The sequence below is a fragment of the Ambystoma mexicanum genome, chromosome 8, assembly GCF_040938575.1.
Source record: "Ambystoma mexicanum isolate Mex_15411 chromosome 8, UKY_AmexF1_1, whole genome shotgun sequence".
NCBI lineage: Eukaryota > Metazoa > Chordata > Amphibia > Caudata > Ambystomatidae > Ambystoma > Ambystoma mexicanum.
Genome location: NC_090929.1, coordinates 176,772,832 through 176,797,914, shown reverse-complemented (window position 1 = coordinate 176,797,914; position 25,083 = coordinate 176,772,832). Strand labels below are relative to the sequence as shown.

Below are 25,083 nucleotides of genomic sequence, written 5' to 3'. Positions count from 1 at the left end.
GCCACAAACATTTGCCGAAACATTAATTTTGATTGATTTGAGATTTCTTAAGAACGCTCGAGCACTATTCGCTATTTTTCCTTTTTTTACATTTTTTGGTTTCTTCTTTTGGGGCGCACCTTTTATGTTTTGCTTAGTTCTATCTTTGGCAAATATATCGAACACGCCTTTTGTTACTTGCATATTGTTTTCCTGTAGATCTTCAATCTCTTAAGGTTTCTTTGAACATATTTTTTGAGTTCTCAATTATTGTATTTTTTTTTTTTGTTTTGTCCTTTGAACTTCATTTGAGCCGACCTTCACGATTACTATTGTTTGAGCATCTTTTTCAACTTAGGAATCTTTTATTTCATCCAATTGAGGCCCCGCTAAGCTTTTAACATGTGTGCTGTCACTCAGGAGAGGTTTTATGGCACAGGCTCGCTCATTTATAAATTCATTCCTATCACGCTTGGCTAAATCCAGCTTTTTTTCTTGAAGGCCATCCACTAGGATCTTGCGCACAGCCCTAGGTGCAGCAAAGGACTCATCCGAAAGCGGGAGGCACCTTTGCCAGTCTTCTCTTTGTCGTTTTGGGCGACCCTAATTGAATTCCCTTTTTCTTTCTCTAATAATATGTGACCTTTCTTTTTCTGTACCAATTCCATATTTCTGCACTCAGATTTTCACTGATCTATTGACAATTTGCTTTTTTCCATGATAGTATTGTTTTTATCACTGTCCATTTGTTCACTGCTGTTCACACTCTCCTTCATAGCATCTAAATGGGGTTTATTAAGAAGCTTCAATGCTTCACGTGCAACTTCTGCTTATCATTTTTTATCCTCACTTGAGTTTCGATTCGCATCCAGAATCAAATTCAAGAAGTTGTCATTTAAAGTCTTATCCTGTCTCAAATTATCATGACTTCTTTGTTGTTCAAATTCCATATTAGTTACTTTGGCATTTAAAAGAGCTATCAATGTTGTTAGATCTTTGATGTTACCATCCATTTGTTCATATAATTTGAGATAGGGGCTTAGTGCTATGTTCATAGTGGACATGATTACAGCTTGTAAATCCGGTGTCTTTATTTCTGCCACATTTGTTTTCATTTGCTGATTGAACGTTTTCTTTTTCCACTGAGCATGTCTTATTTTTGGAAAAGGTCTTTCAATTATGGACGAGTCGTCAGTATTAGAAGCGGAAGTGGACGATGTCATTGCTGAGCTGCTTTTTCTTGCATTAGCAGATGTTAAGGTCTCATTTAGACCTTTGCTATATAGCAACTCCTTGGTTTCTATCACTGCGAATCTTATGGGTGAATGCAGCATATATTGCTGCCGTTGATTCCTTGCCTGAGAACAAACAATCTCTCCCAAAGGACTATTTCCACTTTTTTCTTTTACGTGCCGGCTGTGTATAATTTTTGATGCACTTTCTTCTCCCGAAAGATTTTCCTCAACGTCAACACTATTGGTATATACAGCCTCAAAAGCTGTCAGCGGGCCCCTCGAGCCTTCAAAGTTCGGTGTAGGTATATTCTTTGATTTCTTATTTGAACGAATATTAAAGTCGCAATTCATTTTTATTAAATCTTTTAATAATTTTTCTGCAACACTTAAGTGAATTCCTTCTTTCATTAGTGTTAGTACTAATTTGCACTTCTATTGTATCGTGGTCACAGAATAAGGATTGATTATTATCTTTCTTATGCGCAGCACTTTTTTTTGTCATGTGTTCTGTAGTGAATTCCATTTGTCCATTGGTTTTACTCAGATATCATGAGCTCATCATGTTGGACCAGCTCTTTACTTAATTGCGTTTTTCTGCTTTTTTTTAAAACTCTTGCAGATGCCTTGATCTCCGCATACCGCCTCTTCAAGAGACCAATTAACAGTTGATTCATTTGTTCGCTGCACAATTTTTGCAGCTAGCTTAATCAATTGTGGGAAAACATCTAATGCAGCCGACTTTGTAGCGTTCATATTGTATTTGATAGGATAGTCAGAGCATGAATATTATATACATCCTTGCGCTTCAATTCTTATGACGATTTTCCCAGGGGACGTAATGCCCTCAGAATTTGGTGTTTTATTTGTTTTAATAATGAAGCAATCATTGTCACTTTCATTTGCAGTGATACCTGCTAATTCAGCACACATCCCATCAAGCTCGCCAATCTCACCATGCTTACCATGCTCACGCGGATAATCCGCAGCCTTACCATCCTCTAATTCTTGAGGACTTGCAAGCATGGATCCCCTATTGTCATTCCTAAAATCGGATGCACTATAATCATCCGAAAGTTGCATCTCAGTTGCACTTGGCAGATCTAGAATACTTTGATCTGTTGGAAGAATGGTTATATCAGTTGACTCAGCGCTTGTTTGAGTTGTAGCAGTTTTTCTTCTAGATGCAAGCTTTAAAGGCGCACGTACGGCAAAGCTCCGCGTCGCAGACGAGACCGGGTCTGCGCTGCTTCAACAACTTCACTCGTTTCCATCAAAATGATAGAAACTCAGCAGGAAGAATTTTTCAGACCTGCGCAAGGTACAAAGTACAAACAGCGGCACAGCAGAACAGGAAGCACCCGTGTCTCCAAAAACACACACAAGACTCTGTGCTGACTCTGCCTATTACAGCACAGTCAAGCACAGCACAGTCAAGTAATCTAAATAACTTGCATTGGGATCAAAGGGGGAGAAAACCCCCAACAGTCTCCCAATTGCCCGCCTTGAATCGCTTTATTCCTTTTAGAGACTTTACAAGTTTAAGTCTCTTCGAAGATTAAATCACACTAGTATCGCTTTACAGCTGGCACTACCACTGTATACTGCTTACCGCTTCTCCAATCTAATCCGATCGAAGCTTCCTTCCGCGGGCGGGCCGGTGAGCAGGCGAGCAGGCGTGTGCAGCTCCTTGTCAGCATAAATCTGTTTCATCTATCTTGCCGGCTAACAGCTTCTAGCAGCTCACTGCTCACGGCTCACAGCCTCCTCACCACTTCCTTGTGGCAGCCTTGCGGCACCCTTCTTCCGCCGGTGCCTATGGGCCAGCACTTCACGGGTCACAGGTCTTCCCCTGTCACTTCCACCATTCGCGGACACCGCCGTGCTACAGCCCGCTCCGATTTGTGGAAAGGACCTTCCGCACACGCCGTCAAGCCACACTCGGACTCAGAACAGGAAACCTTATATTTTACAAATACGCATGTGGCCACCATGTCCAACACGCTTTTGTCAAATGATCCTCCCTGGGGCCCATACCTGTGGTAGCCCTTCCCCTTTTAATTCTGTGACCCACTGGTCATGGTACTTTATTATACGTTCTGCAGCAAATTCTGGCAAATATGGGCCAATGGTGTTTCCGCGCCCATGTTACTTTCCTGTCTCCCCTCCCCCTAATACCCCTCTTTAGTGTGTGGGTGGGTGTTCTGTACTCACAATGCTGATGATGCCAATATTCTACCGCTAATGTACTACTTTTGTATAACACATATACCAAGTCTTTGAAAGGTCACACTTACAATGACCACTTATTCATAACTACACGGTCATTTTAACTATTTATCAAAACATTGTGATCACAAAAGACATAACCAATTCAATACATAACATTGATCGACAAGACATTTCACATACAAAATGTAACATATACCTCCCTGTCTTCTTCCCACTACTCTGTATCCAAAAGATCTCCTTTACCCCAGCCCGTTACACCTCTTAACCCTTAGATTGTCTGAGTATCTTCCCGTAGATTTAGAAAAATAAAAAAAAATAAAGCGGTTCTAAATTGTACTCCGAGTCTTCCCCTTATATGAGACTCCTACTTATTTCATCTATTTTCCAGTTATTCCCAGTACTAGTCAAGATAGCACTATGCGGCGCCGCCTTCTAACCCCTTGCAGAGCTAGGTTCCCATCTTCCCTTTTCACCTTGTAATCTCCTTAGCTCATCCTAATGGCCATATGCAGAGAAAATGAAAAAAAGAATAAGAATAGGATCTATTATACCCTCAAGAGCCCCTTTAACTTAGATCGACCTCATATACTATTTTCTATATCCAACTCCTTTTAATGTCGCTCGCACTTAATACTCTTGTGTCCGTATTGATTCGAGACCCTCCAGACCCGGTCCGTCCAGGTGGCGCTGCCCCACGCTCAATGGCTGTCCCCGGCTCCGGCGAGTGATACTATAGGTTTTGTGAAGTGGGACCCGTACCTTCTTGCCCTACTGCGTGCGCACGTCTAAGCGTACCGGTTGCTGTAGGCGGACAGCTCTCTTGAGGGGGCGCGCTGTGCGTTGCCGCTGTGGCCGGGGACGTCTCGTGCCAAAAGGAACGAAAAAGACAAATGACATCGGGGTCACCGATTGAAAGTGAACTTCTCCCAAGAAGGCATTTAAACGCCACAGTGAGAGTCAATAATGGACACACCCCAGATGTGAATGAGACCAAGACCAAGTGCGGGTGAAGATAAAAGGTAAAAGTTTATCCAACCAATATAGGACAACTCTGCCAACTCCGAGAGTGCTCTGCCAAGCATCAGTAAAACATTAACATTTATTACAGAGTCGCGTCATGGATGGCGTAAGCTATAGGGGGCACATAGTCGTGGGGATTGGGTGGCGAAGATTAGCTACTATACATTGTATATGGATTGTGCTCCATGATTGGCGGAGATCCACGTGGTGCTAGTGCGGGGTGCTTGGGTCAGCTGGGCTCGTCTGGGTGGAACGCTGGATCTGAGGAAGTCCGGGCTGTTACAATGTATTCTACATAACAGTTGCCCTTGTGGCCACACATACTCATTCGATATTCATTAGAATTTATACTGCCCTGTAAATACAAGTTGTTAATCTAACATCACAAGAAAAATAGCACATAACTCTGGCTATTCTTATCTCATCATCATAAGATGTACTATACCCTAGGTGGGCTGCCACATGAGTTCAGGTGGCTTATCAGGGGAGCACATACCAGGGAGGTATCTATCACGTTCTCTTCGTTAGATCTAGCAAAGGGACATCTTTATAGTATGTTAGTATAAGTGTAAATATATGGCCATCATGGTCTGTCAGGGTTGGGGGTGAACTGGGCTGCTCGCTAGTCAGAGGGCACGTGGTAGACATCAAAAAGGCGGTGGGGTGAGGGGTTACAATCATTCACATTGTTGGTAAAGCTAAGCCTTAATGTCCCAGCTAGGCTAAAGGGGGGGTTGGAAGGTGGGAGGCAGGGTGCGCGGTGCAGTAGGAGAAGGGAGAGAGAGCCCTGTTGCTTCTGGTCGTCTGCGTTATAGGGTTACATACACATTTAAAATGCGAGATAGGATTAAGCCAGTGTAGTTACATGTACATCGAGCATGATGCGAGCTTATGAACGCTATACATACGGCACGTTTATGCTTATCACGAATACCATGTTACAAAATAACTTTTGTCAACAAGTCTTGTTAGCATCACATTATTCATAGGGCTGAGGTTTTACATCTGGGTGCGGGACACACACGAGAAACTTGCATTTAAAAATGGGGTAGACACAGGTTAGTGTATGCATTGGTGTACAAGGAAGAGTCTGCAACATTCTACTTATAATATGACCTTCCTAACTCAATGCTCAGAGGGTAAACAAATGCTACAAAGGACACTCTATTATACAGTCAACACTCATTACATTAAAAACCATACATATTTCAACATTTGTCTATTTGTGAACTAGTTCATCTTCAGGAAATCATAGAATGTATATAGATATCATACATTGCTTTGTGCATGGAGGCAGCGACAGTAATCCTTGATTAGTAACGAAAGGCCCGAACACACATTTCATAACTTCGTGTGCGATCTGGGATGGGTGAGGACCATCTTATTTTAATATATATACAATCAATCTCATGGGCTCAAAGCGAATTTATCGTCCTTTCAGATGACTTAGCTGCATAAGTGAAACAGGGTGGCACACAGGCTTAGCATACATGTCTGGCACCTCAAACAGGTTTGGGGGGGCAGGGTTGGGGGTCAGCCACAGCATATGTCATGAATGTGGGGTCTGCGGGAGGACAGGAAAAGTTTTATGGAAGCAGCTTTTTTCTCTCAGACCCCAGTTTCTGCCCGGTCATCTGTAAGTCAATGATGGACTGCGGAAGGTGAAAGATACAGTGTTTGTAATGTAGCTTGTTCGCGCCTATTCTCCCGTCAGAACAGGCCTTCAGCAGAGCCGCCAAGGGGAGGAGGGTGAGGGAAGCGCTGGGCTCGCTGTGCGCGGTCAGGAGGGGAGAGCTGCAGCCCTGCAGGCTGCTTGTGCCAGTGAGGCCTGACTTTGTTCTCAAAATGGAGTCTACGTGTAATACAAAATGGAGTCTGTATCATACTACGGGATGAGCCGTGCAGCCCCACGTGTCGACCCGCAGCAATCCCGGGCCCAGGTGCATAGATGGCTGCTGGGCGAGTCATTGGCCGCACGTTCGTGAGAAATTGAGGGGTAGGGGCCCTAAAGACCTTTCCTCCCATACAATGCCTTCTTGAGGATCCAGCCGTCCCGAGCCTTTGGAAGTGTCCCTGCAGCACCGGGTGAACTGACCAGCTCTGTCGTGGGCTACCTCACCAAACACGTCGCTGTTCTGCGCTTCCACCCGGAACTTTGGTGTTCGCCCGCTCATGGTTTAAGTTGCCTTCCCTTCAAATTTCAGCCTCCCAACCTAAAGGAATCCTGTCCTGGAGAAGCTTCTTCAACCATGATTGGAAGAACTTCTGCCGTCATCTGCGGTGGGCGTCTCTGGAACTCACCTTCCCCAGTCCTCTGAAGTGTCCTGAAGATACCTGAATAAGTGAATCTTGCATTTCTCCATCTCAAGGAGTTGCATCTTGCATTTATACCTAAGAGGAAATATCCTTGCAGCCGCAGCTCCTTGGCACCTCACCAGAACGAAGAGCAAGAAACCCAACCTCCAGTGACCCCTTTAATTACCCCCCTTAGGGGGGGTAATTAAACATAAAGATCTGTCTGCCTCTTGTGCTCCATAGGATAACATTGAGAACCAGTCTATCATAACATTCCATTCCACTGCCTTTTGGTCATCGAACCTGGGTAGTATCACATTTTTTACTTAGCTAGTAACTTTGTTGCATCGCTCTTTGGAACAATCACCAACACGTGTGACTTACCTACTACAGATATATTATGGGGAGCATTGTGGCTCCTGTGAATTTTGGGCTCAAGGCCCCATTCTTCTTAGGGATTGGACTGTTAAGGAAATCCACTCGTGACTTGTTTCCATCTTTACTGCATTCATTTACTTCTCTTGTAGTGTTCTAGTCATTTGAATGCATTTAAGAACCTATGGTGAATGTATATATTGAGTGTTTTGCGATAATATCACCTACTATTTTCATTTTTTAGTGTTTCAGGCCTAGAATAAATATTGTATTTTTCTAAATTCAAGTGTAAATTCAATTATTGTGTGCTTCAGTGTGTGGAATCATCATGGAACCCTGACCCCACTCACTCGCCTGAGAATAGCCTTGGCTGCTCTCCATGTTTACCTTGATTGTGATTTGGCTAACCTCTCAGAGTTCCCTGTTCACTATAACTAGGGTGGCCGCCTAAAATCTGTCCACCAGGCCAGATTTTCAAAATCCATCTTAACCATCTTCAGTGTTTTTTGTGGAATGGTACAAAATAGTAATAATATTTTAAGTTGTAAGCTACTAGCCAAGCAGGCAGAAATAACATTTCAATTCTCATGCGCATAGCATTGCCAGTGGCGAGCAAAGCTTTTATGAACTTAGGTGCTTGCGTGTAGTGGTCGATTACTATCAGGCAAAAATATGCCCAGTTCTATTCTGTTTTATGTAAATTGCTGAGTTGCACCTTTTCATGTTGACCTAATTGGGCTGAATTTTAAAGCTATTGTTATGTCCCCACAACACATACACCTGGTATATGTAGTGCAGAATCAGTATAAATAAGGTTCCACTTAACTGTGTATTAAATCCAGCATCGCTGTATTTAAGCTAAGAGCATGAATTTAATTGTATTGTTGAGAGAGCCTTCAAAAAGCAATACATGTATTTCCTCATTAATTAAATCAATATGTCCCAAGTGTCAAGTTGAATATTACAACTTATTTTTCCAGTAACCTATGGGACAAGCTAGGCATCTGTTCAAGTCAGGAGGTGATGGGGATCCCACTCAGCCTGGGGTGGGAGGCATACCAGGGTTTACGCCAGGCAGTCTTACCGCAGAAGCGGGCTGTGGGAGCTAGGAAGATCCCAGTATCTGTCCCTTCTCCCATGCCTGTATGCTTGATAAAAATTACTGTGATCAAGCACTCCATGCGTGTATAGCAACTATCTATTCAGTTTGTTTCTGTTGGTCTCATAGGATTCCAATATCAGTAGCTTCAACCACAGGACAGCCAGCAAGGGAATGAGATGCATAATAGACCGTGAAGCAGCCTGAACGAAGTGAGCCGCTACTGGACCCACATCAGCGGGAGTCCGAGCGCAGAGCACTCCTGCTGGGTCCTCTTGCTCAGAGATGGTTAATTACAGCAAAACAAAGCCAGCCGAGTTTGTACGCAGAGAGCCCTGTGAGGTTCACACTCTCACACATTACGTACCTGTGGGGGGGCTGTGGAGTAATACTCTCAACAAGTTGGCATCGTTAACCAGTTTGGAAGCCCTCACACAAGCTGGGACATTGGATGTTGCAGACTGTCATTGCCGGAGACCAGCGGTCTTGCATACAAGAAAAGGGCAGGGCTTAAGACCCATTTTGAATGTTCCCTTGATTGTAACATCTCCTCAGGAAAGAGAACTGTCATTGGTTGGCCCGAGGAACCGGCAAATTTAGAGGCCCAGTGTGGGGCAGGGGTGCGTTAGAGGGTGCAGGATAAAAGAGTCAGGAAGTGGGCAGGTGAGGGTTTGTTAAGGTTCGGTCAAAGGAGGAGAGTGAGGACCAAGAGACCAGGCAGAGAAAGGTCAGAGCAGAGGAGCATGGAGGAGAATTGCTGAAGGAATGTACGAGGTGAGATATTAATTGATGGGAGAGAGCGGTGCTCGGTTTTGTGTGCAGCAAGGTCAGTGCATGAAATTAATAGAGTAGAAAGTAAATGCAAAAGTGATTGGGGCAGTGTAAGGAGGATGACTGGGAGAAGGGGTAGGCTGGAGGGAGGAGTAATAGTGTGGAGAGGAGGAGAGGGGGATTAGTAGTAGTGTATAGAGAGGAAAGTAGTCATAATGTGTGAGAGGAGAGAGCAGCAGTGTGGCGGGAGAGTAGTTGTAGTAATAGTGCCAGGGGAGTGAGAGTAGTAGGGATTAAAATCAGATGGTGGAGGTAGATAACGTAGAAACATCGGACGGGCAGAGAAGGAATTGTCAGGGAGAGCCAGGAAAGTAGGAAGAGGTGAGGAAGAGCATCATAGAGACCTTAGGAGAGGAACATCAGAGCATAGAAGAATAACACTAAGTGAGGTCTTACGTTACATTGCAGTGGGGAACATTTTGGAAATGTTTTTCAAAGTGGCCCCCTTTTAATCCATGAGAGTAAACCAAACTTTTCTAAGTAGGTTTTTGGGGGTTCTCCCACAAAAACATTTGGAAAAAATTGGTTAAATAGTGAATTGTAAAGCCTATTTTTAGGGATTAAGAAGAAGTCAAACACAACAGAGATGGTGATTATGGGGCTATATGAGAGGAAATGTTAAGGTGCATGGGAGAGAGGAGCAGAAAACTAGAGTACCCGCACAAAAGAGGCCCATGGTTCAGAGGCCTACCTGGAAATCTCCAAAGTTCCCTGTAGGTCAGTCCACCACTGAATGTTCCCAGAGGAAGACTTAAGCAGGTAAGGTGTTTGCCTTTAGACCTTCATCCTTAGGCAGGTTTGTAGACAGTAGGGTTACGAATCTCTAGTGACAGCCCTCAGTTGAGGGACACCTGGGTTAGAGAGGGAATGCCCTTTTCTGGACGAGATGGATTGACCGCCATTAGTGAGCCCCTCTGAGAATTCTCAAATAAAAAACCCTGAACTGTCTTCGAGAGTTGGTGTGTTCTTAAGGCCACCTGTGACACATAATGTAAAGTATTGATGACATTTGTATTGCTGCACCTCATGTATAGGCTGTTGTTAAGGCTCGCAAGTTGCACAGCATTTCATTAGATGGTTTCTGCCACTATGGTTGCACAGCTTTATTTTCATTCATTTGGTTTCCTTCTAAATATATAATTATTCTTGTTATTCTCCTACGACGACAGTACCAGAAGACCAGCAGCCAACAGAAGGTAGCGGGGTAGAACAAGCGACGACAACAGATCAAACCACCACAGAGCACGCTACAGAAAAAAAGGTATGCTTGAGCCCGTGCCAGTAGATGTAGTTTGTGTATTTCAACAGTCCATATTCCGATTATTTTGGCTAATAAAGTTTGGGAGATTTCAAGATGTAGTACAACCTGTAATGTTTGAACAAATTCTCTTACCATGGACAATTCTGAATAATACATATCTTAGCCCTGTGTTTAGGGTGAGGGGGTATTAAGATGGCCACGGGCTGTCAATCGGTGGGTAAATAACCAAACACCTACAAGCTTTGTGTCCTTCCTCGAATGGCATTTCTTCATAGCTATACTCTAATGCAAAGGTTTTGATTTAATAGCCAAAACTAAAAATGTCTTTGGGCCATTATAAACACTGAGTATAGAATGCACGCACTACAGGCTCAAATCCCTTGTTACACAGCTGGTTGGTTGCCAGATAACAATCCAGAAATGTAATGACATTTCTGGACATGACATCCTTTCTCTTTATCGTTCCTCATGCCCACCTCAGTTTATGCCCAACACAGCAGTGGTTCACGAATCAGTGGTCTCAAGAGACAGGTGAATGTGACAATCTAGTGGTGGTTTCACAAAAGGCAGTGATAACTATTCAATGGTGGTCTGAAGAGGGTATGCTAAAAGGGAGAACCTTTTTTAATCCGCCAGTGCAAATAACCATCACAACAGATGCATCACTGCCCAGTTGAGGGGTGCATTGTGAACACTTCACTGCCCAAGGAAAGTGGTCAAGCAAACCTGTCAAACGGTAATGTGAGAAGCAAGCCAGGAATGAGACAAGGGCACAGAGGGAGACATGTTTGTGGCTGCAAACGTCTATTAAAGCAAATGAGGGTTTGAAAATGCCTCTCTATCCCTAATTTAAGAGGTGTTTTCCCTAACACAACCAAAACGAATGGGTCTGTCCTTTGTAAAGATGTCCAAACCAAAAGTATGTCCTGTGTCCGTAATCCTATTCTGGCCCTCACACTCTAAAACTAACTTCAATGTGTAAAGGGTACTATCTCTTGATTTCTCAAAGTGCTGAAATGGTCAAATCCAACGTAAAGATTTTCAATGGACAATATTCACAGCTCCTGGGAATGGCTCCCTTCCCCAGATTGCTTGTACCAATACATAAATTCAAAAATAAAGAATAATCCAGTTCCTCAGAAGAGGATTACTCTCTCCACTTGGTGTATTCACAGGTCTCTTGGAAACAGCTCCCTTTGTTATGCTCACCTGGCTCCCACAGGGGCTTCGGTTGGACCCGGACAGCTGCGGTCTCCACCCACGTGATGCGTAGTGCAGCGATGACTGACTGGATCTGCCCTCCTAATCTTGTCTGCTTAACCCATAGAAATATTCTCCTGCAAGTGGAGAGATGGATTTAGCCACTTCAAGTGATGGCACCCCCCACAGTCCTCCCCAACTAATCACCTCCGAAATGCCCTCACAGCAATCTCACCTTATATTCTTGAAAGATGAGCTCTCCATCCTGCGTGGATTTGCAGGGGCGCGTCGATTCCAGTTACTTCACTGGTTTGAAGGCTCGGGAGAGTTCCGGAGAGTACGGACTCTGAGGTTCCTGGTGAGGACCAATAAGTATTAAGTTCATAGAGTTCAATATGTCCGATGTTCGCTCTTGTTCCCCCCCTTTCCCTTCCTTTCTTGTCTTGCAGCTGGCTCGTGAAAAGATGCTCTTGTGGCAGCTGGTGGTGCTCAGGTAAGAGTGTATTACCCGGCGCTGTCCGGTAAATGTTGCATGTGGAAAACGTGTTGTTTTGTCTCTTTACAGATGCGGCACGTGAAAATATGGAGAGTCACAAAAGGATGCCTCCGGGGGTAAATCAGGAAAATCTATGGTGGTAAGAATTATATTTGTTGGTTCCCTCGGCTCACCTTGTGGTTTCTTTTGTCTCCTAGGTGCCGAAGTTTGGCGAAGAAATGATGGAGGCAGCGCCGACCCCAAGGATGCTGTGAAGACTGGTGAGTATGGCGCGGCGCTGAAGCTGGAGGTGCGACGCGTGCAGAAATGATGTTCTTCACAGGTCCGGAGACGAGATGGATCCAGAATCAGGTGTGGAATAGAAATAAGTTTGTTTTCTAACCTTGTCCCTTTCTTTCCTCTTTGTTTTAGGAGCTCCGGATTCGAGGCGGGCGTGGCAGAAGACTGGATGCAGGCTGCAGGCTGCAGGCACGGTGAGCGTTACGCTGCTGGATGCATAATAACACGAAGTGTGTGTTGCTGGTCGGGCGTGGTTTAAATAGCCTCAAAAGTAGTCCCAGGTAAGAAGTCCCTAGAACCACACCCGAGTAAAAAATAGTCCCTGTAGAAAAATAGTCCCTTTCAGGCTTCATGTTGAATTGGAGTCATTTGCAGCATGGTCTGTCTGAGGTAAGTAATGACTATGAGCCTGGCGCCTTAGGCGCCATGACTGAACCCAGATAGCCCCTAGCCGGGGCTGCTGAGGTTTTACTAAATGTCTAGATGCCTGCTCCCGGGGCTGATGGGCTTGGTCCGGATGCCTGGGGGTAGGCATCATGACACCCTTCCCCTGGTTTTACCTTCACCTTTAATTTTCTGCACCTTTTAAAGTGCGGGTTCCAAATTCACAAGTTATCTGGTATCTTCCATGCCAGACTTTTCTCACGCATTTATAATAGTTCACAATTTTAAGGTCATGCATTTTCTTAGAGATTCTCTGTGCGATTGGGCCTCTAATCACCTTAACCTAAAGTAGGCCCACCACTTAAGATGCAAATGCATGTTAGTGCAATAAACTGGCTTCGAGGGGATTGGATCCTCCGACGTATTCCATATCTATGACAGGTAATGTCCACAGCTGTGCTGCTTCGGAAAATCTTTGGCATCTGCGTCGATGCGCCGTCCCTGAGGACCTCCTCCGACGGCCGACGTCACCCGATGTGATAAGTAGGACGCATGACGCCCATAGCCTCAGTTCTGTTTTTTCCGCGAACGTGTTCGCTTCGTGAATCTCGGTACGCCTCGACTCGTTGGAGTTGCTGTTTTCTATTCTCGGTTCATTGAACCTGTTCGGTTGGTTGTGAAGACCTGTTCGTGGTGATGTCTTTCTCATCTTCGACCCCGCGTCCGGGCTTCAAGAACTGCAGGGACTGTGGGTCCAAGATGTCGGTCACGGACTCGCACGAGGCCTGCCTCTGGTACCTCGGGGAGGCCCACGATATGAACTGTGTCGACTGCCAGTCGCTCACTGTAAAGGCCTTGCGGGAAACGCAAGAAGATGCTGTCGGTAGGCCGGGTGTCTAACCCCCGGAAGTCGAGGTCTGCGGGGCTTTCGACCGATGACTCGAGGGGTGACTCTCCGCGTCGTCGTCGGAAGTCCGGTGGGTCTCCTTCCAGGAGTCGGTCTCACCACTCCTCCGCCTCTTCTAGGCATTCCAGGAAGCGCCGGCATAGGTCGCCTTCCCAGTCCTCTTCCGAAGACTCTGCCCGTCGGCGGGTCGCTTATCCCTCCATGCAAGCGACACCGGAGGAATGGGCTTCCTTTGGGAAGCAGATGCTAGCGATTCTGGAATCGCAGGGCCCTGGTCTGTCCGCGCCTCCGAGTGGGGTCGGTCGGCACCGGTCGAGAGACACCGCCCGTACGCCTTTGGGCTCGGGTGGTCGGCACGGCTCGCAGGAGAGGTCCCGCTCGGACAAGGGTAGCCATTCTCGCCATGCCCATTCCAGGTCCCAGTCCTCGATGCGCTCGAGACCGCGTGATCCTGTGCCGTCTTCGAAGAAGAGGTCGACGCCTGTGGCACTAAGGTCGGCGACGATTTCTCTCGAGGTTCCGTCTTCGAGGGGGTTGTCGACGCCGTCGGTGCCAAGGTTGTCGAGAGACACGCTCGGAGCTCCGGCTTTGAGGACTGTGTCGACGCCGCCGATGCTGACGGCGCTGCAGCTGTCGTCGACGCCGATTCGCTGGACGTCGACGCCTTTTCTGTCGACGCCGGCGCCTTTCGAGGCAGTGGTGTCGGAGGGGCCCCGTGGCACGGGGTTTGCCCCTAGAAAGGTTATGGCTAAGGTCCGGCACTGCTTTGGTCCGCAGAGGTCTTCCTCTCCCCGCCTGGAGTACATTTCAGAGGGTGATGAAGGCTCTGATGGCGGCCTGGTTCCGGTTGCGGTTCCAGATGACCTTATCTCGGGCCATAGCCAGTTTGATGACCTGAGGCAGTCGCTGCATGATGCCAGTGGACTGGACACCTCTCCGGAGGTGGAGTTTTGTCGGCCGGAGCCTGGCACTCATGCCGATTCTTCATATCGGCACCTTATGTCTCGGGTTACCGAGTACTTGGGTTGGTCAGCTCCACCAGGGGAGTTTGTTCAGGATGATCTCACGGACATCCTTGATCTCGGTCCACCCACTGTCCCGGTTTTGCCTTTTCATATGGCTCTGCAGAGAAGGGTGGCGGCGGCTTGGACTGCTCCGGAGAGTCTCCCGGCAGTGGGCAAGTCTTTGTCGCGAAAATACCGTCCAGTCAGTAGCGACCCCTGCTACTTGTCTAGGCACCCCACCCCGGAGAGTTTGGTGGTGCAGGCAGCTATGGCACCGGCAAAGCAGGTGTCGTATCCTACCATCCCTCCGGATAGGGACGACAAACGTTATGACGGCTGGGCGAAGAAAGTGTTTTCTTCGGGGGGTATGGCGCTTCAGGCGGCCAACTCCATATGTGCCTTGTCTCGTTTCACGCACACTCTGTGGAACTGTGTTGCATTAGCAGCTGATCATATTCCTGAAGGGGACGAACGGGATGGTTTCCTTGCTATGGTTCAGGATGGCAAGGATGCTATGTGTGAGGCCGTTCAGTCGGGTTTGAACTTGGCAGATTGTGTCAGCCGGTCCATGGCGGCGAGCACCGTAATGCGCAGGTTTGCGTGGTTGCGGAAGTCTGGGTTCGCTCCTGATGTGCAGTCCCGGCTCCTCAACATGCCTTTTGACGGTGAACACCTTTTTGGCAGCAAGGCTGACGAGAGCCTTGAGAGGTTGCAGACCTCCAAAGCTGCAGCAAAATCGTTGGGTGCTGCAGTTCGCCAACCTCCGCCTTTTCGTCCTAGGGGACAGCAATGGAGGGGGAGGTTCCTTTCGCTATTACTCGTCCTTCACTAAAGCGAGAGGAGCTAGCAGTCAAAGAGGCCATTGTAAGAGTGCCAGAGGTGGAAACAAAGGTAATTGAGGTGCCAAGGCCGCTCCGGCAGTTGCCTCTTTGCCCTCAGGCAACGCCGCAGCCGCTACCACTCAGTCATGAGGCCAGGTCCCATGGTTCGCCGGTTGGGGGAAGGCTGGCGCAGCATCTTGTAGAGTGGCAAGCCATGGCTTCGGATGTGTGGGTTCTGGAGATCATAACCCACGGCTACTGTCTTCCTTTTCGGCAGAGGCCTCACGACCATCCACCAGGGAACCTCTCTTTGAAGAGTCCGGATCTGCTCCTTGCGCAGGAAATTCAAGTCCTGCTGGAGAAAGGCGCCATAGAACTGGTGCCTGTAGCGGAGAGGAACAAGGGATGGTATTCCCCTTATTTTTTTATTTCAAAGAAAGACGGGGGATTGAGACCCATCATGGACTTGCGCGGTTTGAACAAACTCCTCAGGAAGGACAAGTTCAAGATGGTGACTCTTTCTCAAGTCATCCAGGCCCTTAAACTTCAGGACTGGTTGGTGTCTCTCGTCCTCAAGGATGCTTACTTCCATGTGCCGATCCATCCCAAGCACAAGAAGTACCTGAGGTTCGTGGTTGGCGACTCGCACTTTCAGTTTCGGGTCCTGCCGTTCGGATTGACCTCCGCCCCGAGGGTTTTCACCAAGCTCATGGTGGTGGTGGCAGCGCATCTCAGGAAAGGGGGGATTCACGTCTACCCCTACCTGGACGATTGGTTGATCAGGGGGAGCTCTTACGAGCAAGTCCTGGATCATCTGTCCGTCACCTGCCACTCCCTTCACAGGCTGGGCTTCTCCCTCAATTTAAAGAAGTCCCATTTGACACCAACGCAGCGGCTCCAGTACATCGGAGCAGTGCTCGACACGTCCCTGGGGCAGTGTTTTCCTCCTCAGGTGAGGGCTCTTCACATTCAGCAGATGGTGCACAAGTTTCAGTTTGCCCAGAATCTCCCAGCGTCCGAGTTCTTGAGACTGCTCGGCCTCATGGCATCCAGCATTCTTCTGGTGCCAGAGGCTCGTCTGCGGATGAGATCTTTGCAGTGGGCACTCAAGCTCCAGTGGTCTGTCCTCTGGCAGGCTGTCGGACCCTGTTCAGGTGCCGCCCTCGGTAGCCCGGGACCTTCTGTGGTGGGCCGTCGAGGGCAATCTGATGAAGGGGGCCCCATTTTGGCTGCCCTGGCCAGAGGTGACGATCGTGATGGACGCATCCCTCACGGGATGGGGAGCTCATGCCAACGAGTTGACAGTCAGCGGTCGTTGGTCTCTGTCGGAGTCCAGACTCCATATCAATCTGTTGGAGCTGAGGGCCGTCAGGCTAGCCCTGAAGGCTTTTCTGCCGACTGTGCGCGGGAAGAGTGTCCTGATTCTGACGGACAACACGGTGGCCATGCACTACCTCAACAAAAAGTGGGGGGGGGGCAGGGTCACTTCCGCTGTGCAGGGAGGCGATGCAGCTCGAGTTCTGGGCCATCCAGCAGGAAGTTTCGATCTCGGCAGTTCATCTGGCCGGAGACGACAACGAGACTCCGGACGCTCTGAGCAGGCAGAGCACGATCTCTCACGAGTGGGAGCTGGCTCAGGAGATTCTCCTGGAGATCTTCGCCCTTTGGGGGACCCCTCAAGTGGATCTCTTCGCCTCCAGTGTCAACCGGAAGTGCGAAAGGTTTTGCTCGTGGGAATTGCCTCCAAAAGGAGCCTTAGGAGACGCGTTCGTAGTGGAGTGGTCATTCCCACTGCTGTACGCGTTTCCTCCAGTCCCCGTCATCCCGCAAGTGCTGCGGAGGTTACGGAGGTTCGATTCCCGGATGATCCTCATTGCTCCGGCGTGGGCCCGGAGGACGTGGTACCCGGACCTTCTAGACTTGTCCATCTGCCCTCCACGTCGTCTTCCCTACCGAGACGATTTTCCCTCACGGGAGGGGGGTCAGGTTCTCCATCCAGAGGTCATATCCCTCAATCTTCACGCTTGGCTTCTGAAAGGTTGAGGTATAAGGATTGGGACCTCCCTGAAGACGTGATAGAGGTGTTGCTCTCGGCCAGGCGGCCGGCAACAAAGTCTCTGTACCGTTGCCGTTGGAGAAAGTTCTGCGACTGGTGTAGAGTTCAGAATGTGGATCCTTTTGAATGCGACATTCCCATGGTTTTGTCTTTTTTGCTTTCTTTGGCCCACAGGGGCTTGCAAGTGGGGACCCTTAAAGGTTACCTGGCGGCGCTGTCCATATTTAAGCGCTCGTCTGAAGAGTGTTCCTATTTTAAGATTCCTTTAATTTCGCAGTTTTTGAAAGGGCTCACTAATGTGTTCCCTCTGTCACCTTTGTCGGTGCCAGGTTGGGATTTGAACCTTGTTCTTAAGTTTCTTATGGGTGCTCCGTTTGAGCCTTTACATTCTTGCCCTTTGAGGCTGTTGACTCTGAAAACTGTGTTTTTGGTTGCGATTACTTCCGCTCGCAGAGTTAAATGTTAAATGTTAAAGGTATTTGTACCGCGCACCGTCACCAACGGAATTGGTCCCCAGGCGCTCAGGCGGATCTGCAAACGATAAAGGTGGGATGGGTTAGTAGGTTGAAGAAGGGAGTAGGATAGTGAGAGAAGTGGTGTGCTGTTGGCAGCTTCAACTCAGTATACACCGGGTGCTGAGCTTTGGTGCAGGTATCGGATTGGAGTCAGTCCACGTGTGCTGTTGTTCCGGTTTATGTGTTGTTGCAGTGTTGTGAAGTGCGTGCGGTTTGTTGTGCGAGAGATGGTTGTGTGAGTTTTTGAGTGAGATAAGTGTGCAGAGTTTGAGCTTATTGGTTAGTGGGTTACCTGACCTTTACCAATGCTAGTACTCGCGGTTCTGGGGAGAGTGGCACTTGTTGGCCCTCGCATTCCCATCTAGGCGCGGCGCAGGCCAATGATTGGGGCTCCATACTGGTGTGATCATGCCAACATTCACACTTTTATCTGGTCACGGCGCAGGCTAGTGTTTAGAGATCGGTCCAGGAGTGGGCAAGCTAGCGTTCACAACTCCATCCGAACGCCACGCAGGTTGGTGTTCACGGCTTTGATTGTGACATAAGCTAGCATTCACGTTTCCTAGGCGTGGGCGTGTTATCCTTCGAACAGTCCTATCCACATGCGACGCAGGCCAACGTCTATCTAGGTGCGTCTGCCAGTCTGGATGTGTTCGTCCGGGGCGTAAGAGCGGGAGAGTGTAGGTCTAGGTTTCGTCTGGGTCTAGTTAGGTGGTCAGTCTCTGTAGCCTTCCTTTGCGGCTGTCTTCCATGATGTCTTATGCTCTGTCGAGTGGTTGGTTCTTTGGCTTGAGCGTTTGTTCAATTTGAGAGTGGCCGAAGTTGGGGTTATTCTCATCATTGTTTTAGTGTATGGGCATTCCGGTGCGTCTCTGTAGTGGTTACGCTTGGAAGAGCCATGATTTGAGGAGTTTCTTGAATGCTAGGTGGTTTGTTGTATTCCGTATATTCTTAGGTAGGTCGTTCCAAGTTTTGGGTGCCTGGTGAGAGGAAGACGATCCTCTGAATTTTTTCCTGTTGTAGGGTTTTGGTTCCAGGCGTATGTCTGTGCTTGATCTTAGTGTTCTTGTCGGTTGATGTAGGCGCAGTTTTGCGCTTAGGAATTCTGCGCCTTGTTTGTGTATTGCTCTGTGCGTGATGCACATGGCTTTGAACTTTATTCGCTGTTTCAGCGGTAGCCAGTTTAGTATTTTTAGCGCGGGTGTGATGTGTTCTCTTCTGGGTAGCCTGAGGAGAAGTCTGGCTGCTGCATTTTGTATGCGTTGCAGTTTTTTTAGAAGTCGTTCGGGCATGCCCATGTATAAGCTATTGGCATAGTCTACTCTGGACATGATCAGAGCGATGATGGTAAGTGTTTTGTTGGCGAACGAAAGGAATGGTAGGATCGTTTTTGATGCTCGCAGGAGGAAGAAACATTTCTTGATTACTGAGTTTACTTGTGGCTCCAGGGTGAGGTTGTTATCCATCAGGACCCCCAGGTTTTTTACGGTAGATGAAGGTTCTGGTGTGGTGCTGAGCTGTCTTGGCCATGGGATGTAGTTGATGTCTCCTCCCTTTTTTGAAACAATCATCATCTCCGTTTTACCTGGGTTGATTGTGAGATGGTTGAGGTTCATCCAGTTGAATATGTCTCGAAGGCAATTCTCTAGTGGGGTGCTTTCTTCTCGGGTGTCTTGTATGTTGAAGATTATTTGCGTATCGTCGGCGTAGTTGTAGCATGTGAGGCCGTGTTTTTTGATGAGTTTGATAAATAGGTACATGTAGATGTTGAATAGAAGTGGGGAGAAGGATGATCCTTGTGGTACTCCGCACGTCGAGACTCTGGGTTTGGATTTACAAGGTTGCATCCATATTGTTTCTGTTCTGTTTGTTAGGAAGGATTTGATCCATAGTAGGGCAGTGTCCGTTATCCCTAGTCCTTCTAATCTCTTTATGAGGATGGCGTGGTTGACGGTGTCGAAGGCTGCAGACAGATCAAGGAGAATCAGGGCGGTGCTGTTGTTTGAGTCTGCGTTTGTTTTTAGGTCGTCCCATATGGAGAGGAGAGCCGATTCTGTTCCTCTCATGGGTCTAAAGCCAACTTGTGCCTGGTCTAGTAGGCAGTGCTCTTCTATGAATTCTTGGGTTATTTGGTAGACGTACGTTTCTAGCAGTTTGGCTGTGTAGGGTATGTTGGAGATGGGTCCTCCACGTTTCCTGTTGTGTCTTTAAGTAGTGGCTTGATGTAAGCCGTTTTGAAAGCCTGCGGTACTTTGCCTGTTGAGATTGAGAGGTTGAGGAGATTCCTGTGGTATTCCATGGGGGTTCCTTGTTTGAGAATTGTTTTGTATATGTCCGGAGGGCAAGGGTCTTCAGGAGAGCCTGATGTGTTGCTTCGGTTTACCAGTTTGACGAAAGCCTCAACTGATATTTCTGGGAAGTTTCGTAGCTTGTTTGTGTGTTCCTCGTCTGTGTCGGTGGGGTTTGAGTTGTGGACGCTCGGATTGTTTCGTATGGTGTGTTGGATGGAGGTTATTTTGTTTTTGAAGTGGTCTCCGAGGTCCTCGCAGAGTTTCGTCGATGGGATTGGCGTGTTGTTGCAGGCCGGCGGGTTTTTTATTTCGTTTATGATTTTGAATAGTTCTTTTTGAGTGAGTTAAGCCACCCTTCACTGTGTTTCACAAGGACAGGGTAGTCCTTAGAGTTCGTCCTTCCTTTCTTCCGAAGGTGGTCTCGGATTTTCATTTGAGCCAGAAGGTGGTTGTTCCGGCGTTCTATCCTCCTCCACATCCTGGTAAGGAAGAGGAGAGGCTCCATAGGCTTGATCCTCGGAGAGCGTTGAGCTTTTATATTTTGCGCATGTCCCAGGTCAGAGTGGACGATCAACTTTTCATTGGTTACGCTGGGAAGCGTTTGGGACAAGCTGTGACGAAACAGACTTTGTCTCGTTGGATTATTTTAGCTATCTCCGAGTGTTACCGCTTGGCAGGTTAAGGACCCTCCGGCTGGCTTGCGGGCCCATTCTACCAGAGGAGTGGCTGCGTCTACTGCCCTGCAGAGGGGAGTTCCCATTCGTCACATCTGTGATGCAGCCACCTGGGCTTCAGTACATACTTTTGTACGTCACTATTCCCTTGATTCCATCAGAGGGCAAGATCTGACCTTTGGCAAGGCAGTTCTCTATTCCGCAATTTGATTGGGCATGCTAAATTTGTATTCTAAATTCTTTCCCACCTCCTTGCTTGGTACTGCTTTGGGAGTCTGTCATAGATATGGAATACGTCGGAGGACCCAATCCCCTCGAAGGACAAATTACTTTCTTACCTGGTAACGTTCTTTCAATGGGATGGTCCGACGACGTATTCCATATCGCTCCCTCCCTGCCTTCCCCGCTGCAGAATTTCTTTTGCGATTGCAGCTTGCGTTCCGCAAGGCCTTGTGTGTCTGACTGGCAGAAAACTGGTGGCACACGTTCTGGGAAAAAACTATAACTGAGGCTATGGGCGTCGTGCGTCCTACTTATCACATCGGGTGACGTTGGCCGTCGGAGGAGGTCCTCGGGGATGGCGCATCAACGTCACCGACGCAGGACGCAGACGGCAAAGATTTTCCGAAGCAGCACAGCTGTGGACATTACCTGTCATAGATATGGAATACGTCGTCGGACCATCCCATCGAAAAAACGTTACCAGGTAAGAAAGTAACTTGTTCTTTACGTACAATCATCCAGGAAGGGCTAGATGATTCTATAGAGTCAAACTAACCAGAGTCTTTCCGAACCACACAAGTTGACACATTAGATACATTTTGGCAACAGTTAAAACACTCCCATATATTTTATTACAAACCACACACTCCACATGTGATTGGTCAAAACATTTACAAAAGAAATCCAATCTTTCTCCAATTCCCCCGTTCTCATTGGTCAAGTTTATCTTAACTACCATCTTCAGCTCATGTGTACAACACACCCTCTTTTAGGATTTGTCCGTGTTAGGTTGTGACATCATCACATAGTTACACATTCAAATACAAACATAATTTATTACAAGTCCCTGCTGGCCTGAGACAACCTAACCACCAAAGCAATTGCATAAACAGGTTCGATTTGAACTGGCGATAACCATCTCAACTACCCCGGCTTGCTGGCATCTTCAGAACACTCTAATTTAAAAGGACTACCAATTCAACACGCATGGCCTCTGGTCACATCCTGAGAAAACAATCAAAACCCACGAAGTATTGGTCACTCTGCCCTTAGGTGTCCTTAACTCCAGGTTTATTGCTGGTCAAGAAGCAAATAGCTGGAACCCTCTGAACAATAAATAACAAGCTTGCATGCACTTTAAAGATTGCATCTTTCTTCCGTGATACTGCCATGCAATAAAAACCCAAGGCCGGTTTGCTGGCTGACCATCAGTTTAATGTCTCGGCTAATCATTACCTTCCCTTTAGTCTCCAAATCCTACAGAACCAGTTTTCCCAGTCACTCAGAATTCACCTTGCAAACCCTGACTGCAGAGTGTAACCAATTTATGAAAAGCGCACACTGCATATAGATGTATACATTCTCTGTACATGTGTACATGCATGTTTAGAATGATAGTGTCCACTTTATAGTGGTTTCTTCATAACAAATCCCCTTTCTCGCATGCGCTTTGTTGAGCTCCTCGCTCCCAGCTTCCAGGTGCGTCGTTGTCAGGCTGAGTCTTGATTGCTGGCACGCAGAAGCTGCTGATCCCGGACAGACCCTGAAAAGCGTGAGGCACTTAACCACTCCAATAGACAGTTGAGCACCTAACACTCCCGGGGGAAAGGGGAAAGTGGATAAAATAAAAAATCAGAGTCCTCCCGCACCTTCAGGATATCTGCAACAGAGAAAATAATAAAAAGGAGAGAACATAGATTAACCACAAATTACACCTCATTCTCCCTTCTTTTTTCGGTTGGATTATTACCGGTGTTCCTCTGCTTAATACCCACACTTTGCAGAATTGACAAATGATTTGACAAGTTTCTTGAGACTCATGTCTTATTCTGCTATAAAGCTTCAGTTCTCTTTTCTATTTAACTTTCCTGCAACTTTTGTAAGAGTCTTGACTTTAACTTACTCAAAAGTCACGTGTCAAACAAAATGCAGACGTCGACATGCCTCTTTCACCTTCAACCAATGTTGCTTTAGAATTTACAAGAATGAACTGATATTCTCTAAACGTCTTGTTGCACATTTAATTGATGAGTCATTCATATTCTTGCTGTCTTCAAAGCCATTCCCTCTTGCCAGTGCACTTTCTCTGAATTCATTAAATGCCAAACTTAAAAGCTCACCTGCTTGTGCGTAGAAACACTGCGCTCTTGTCTCCAGGGATCTGTGCTGGAGTCACTGCGCTAAGGTCCGCTGCTGAACTAGACGGGCTAACACGTAGCCAACTGGAATACATTCCACGGTCACCGCGCGCACGCGTCGTTATGGACTACAAAATTGACAGTTTAATTTCTGTGCCGACAGCGCCTCTCACAACTAACGTAGCGGCTCACACACTTCCCTAATCTCACGCACCTTTGTGTATATTGGGAATGCATTTCAGTTTATATGCAGAACTAATTCCTTACAGTTTTGGCCGAACGAGTGATACTGTCAGGGCTGGCTGGAGCAGTAATCAGGAAGAGTTTGGCTGGAGTAGTAATCAGGAAGAGTTTGTACATAGAATTAACATTGTGGTTGTCCAAGTCAAGATGGAGAGAAAGAAACTTAATCTGATTGGTTTAAGGAACAATAGTATGTTTGGTTTGTCTGATTGGTGGATAGGATAATGGGTTGGATTCTTGGGAGGTGAGCAAGATTCTAAACTGCCTTTCATCCATAGTAATTCAGTGGCTGGTTGTGTATTAGTTAAGCTCCTTAAGTAAGGCCTTTTAGAGTTCAGAAGATTTACCAAAGAAGTAAGAAAATAGTTTGCTGAGCCATAGTGAACTAGAAGACATCATGTGGGATCGTTCTTTTTAAAAGCTATAAGATTTTCACAGTGAACTTTCATCTTTCATAAGAAAACTTAGAGTTAACGAGTTTTAAAGTTTACTGAGTGAAAAGACGTTTTACAGTTCTATTACTATAAGAAAAAAACGTGTGAAGACTGTGCGCTCAAGTTTTAAAGTTGTTTACTGCATGAAAAGTGTTTAAAGACTGTTTTAACGTGTGTGCGAGTCTGCGTGACGTCAGTAATGTTGTTATGGGAGCGCGTGGGTATTCTGAGCGATAGAGCGCGTGTCCAAATGAATAGCGCGAGTGGTTTTTGAGCGCGTGCACATTTTTAACGTGAGAGACATTGTGTAAGAAACCGCGTGTTGGGTTGCGATAGAGCGCGAGTTGTTTTGAATGCGTGTACAATTTTTAAGTGTGTGACATGGCGTATTACCGCGGGTGTTCGGTAGCGATAGAGCGCAAGTCCATTTTACTTAGCGCGAGTGGTTTTTTAGCGCGTGCACACTTGTTTTCACGCGTGCGTGTATTTGTTAATATGCGCGTGTGAATTTTATACGCGAGGACAATTTTTCACGTCTTGTGGTTTTGCGTGTTTATCGCAAACGTGTGTCAAGAAAGAAACTATGCGTTCGTATGTGTAAAAAAAGAAAAGGTTCACACGCAGAAGGAGAGCAGCATTCAAGAAAGTTTGAGTTTCTATTTAATGTAATTTTATGCAAAAGGAATTCAATTCTTCAAAGAAAGACTGCATTTCACAAAAGCATTTAAAACTCTAACTTCATAGAGTTAAAAGAACTTAAAAAGCAAAGAAGAATATCTAAATCTGTAAGGTGCTTGCAAGGGTCATTACTTTAGGATTCTAAAGAGACTTGAATGGCTTGAGACTATATGCACTAAGCATGATAATTGTTTACAAATAATTAACCTCTAAGTCTTATACAGAGGTTTAAGAGGTAATGAAGTTAGAGTTTACTTTAAAATAATTTTAGAAAAGAAGTTTATATTAATATATAAGTAACCAAGTGTATTTGTTTACTACAGATACCAGAGCCTACCAGACGTTTGCAGGGCTGCAGTGTCTCAGTTGTTGTTTTCTCCAAATTCCCCTTCCCCTTTCCCTTTCTTGGGGTTCTCA

At 46.9% G+C, this 25,083-nt stretch overlaps 1 protein-coding gene across 6 annotated transcripts in view; it reads left to right on the top strand.

The window, feature by feature from the left end:
• Positions 1–25,083, top strand: part of SEC16A (SEC16 homolog A, endoplasmic reticulum export factor) — a 1,467,667-nt gene that overhangs the window by 1,257,529 nt on the left and 185,055 nt on the right. For 5 of the 6 annotated variants that reach the window (XM_069609587.1, XM_069609588.1, XM_069609584.1 and 2 more), the window contains one exon: positions 10,233–10,324. In XM_069609587.1, the coding sequence (XP_069465688.1) occupies positions 10,233–10,324 (92 nt within the window). The remainder of the gene's footprint in view (positions 1–10,232; positions 10,325–25,083) is intronic. The other variant, XR_011268503.1, reaches the window with a different exon arrangement.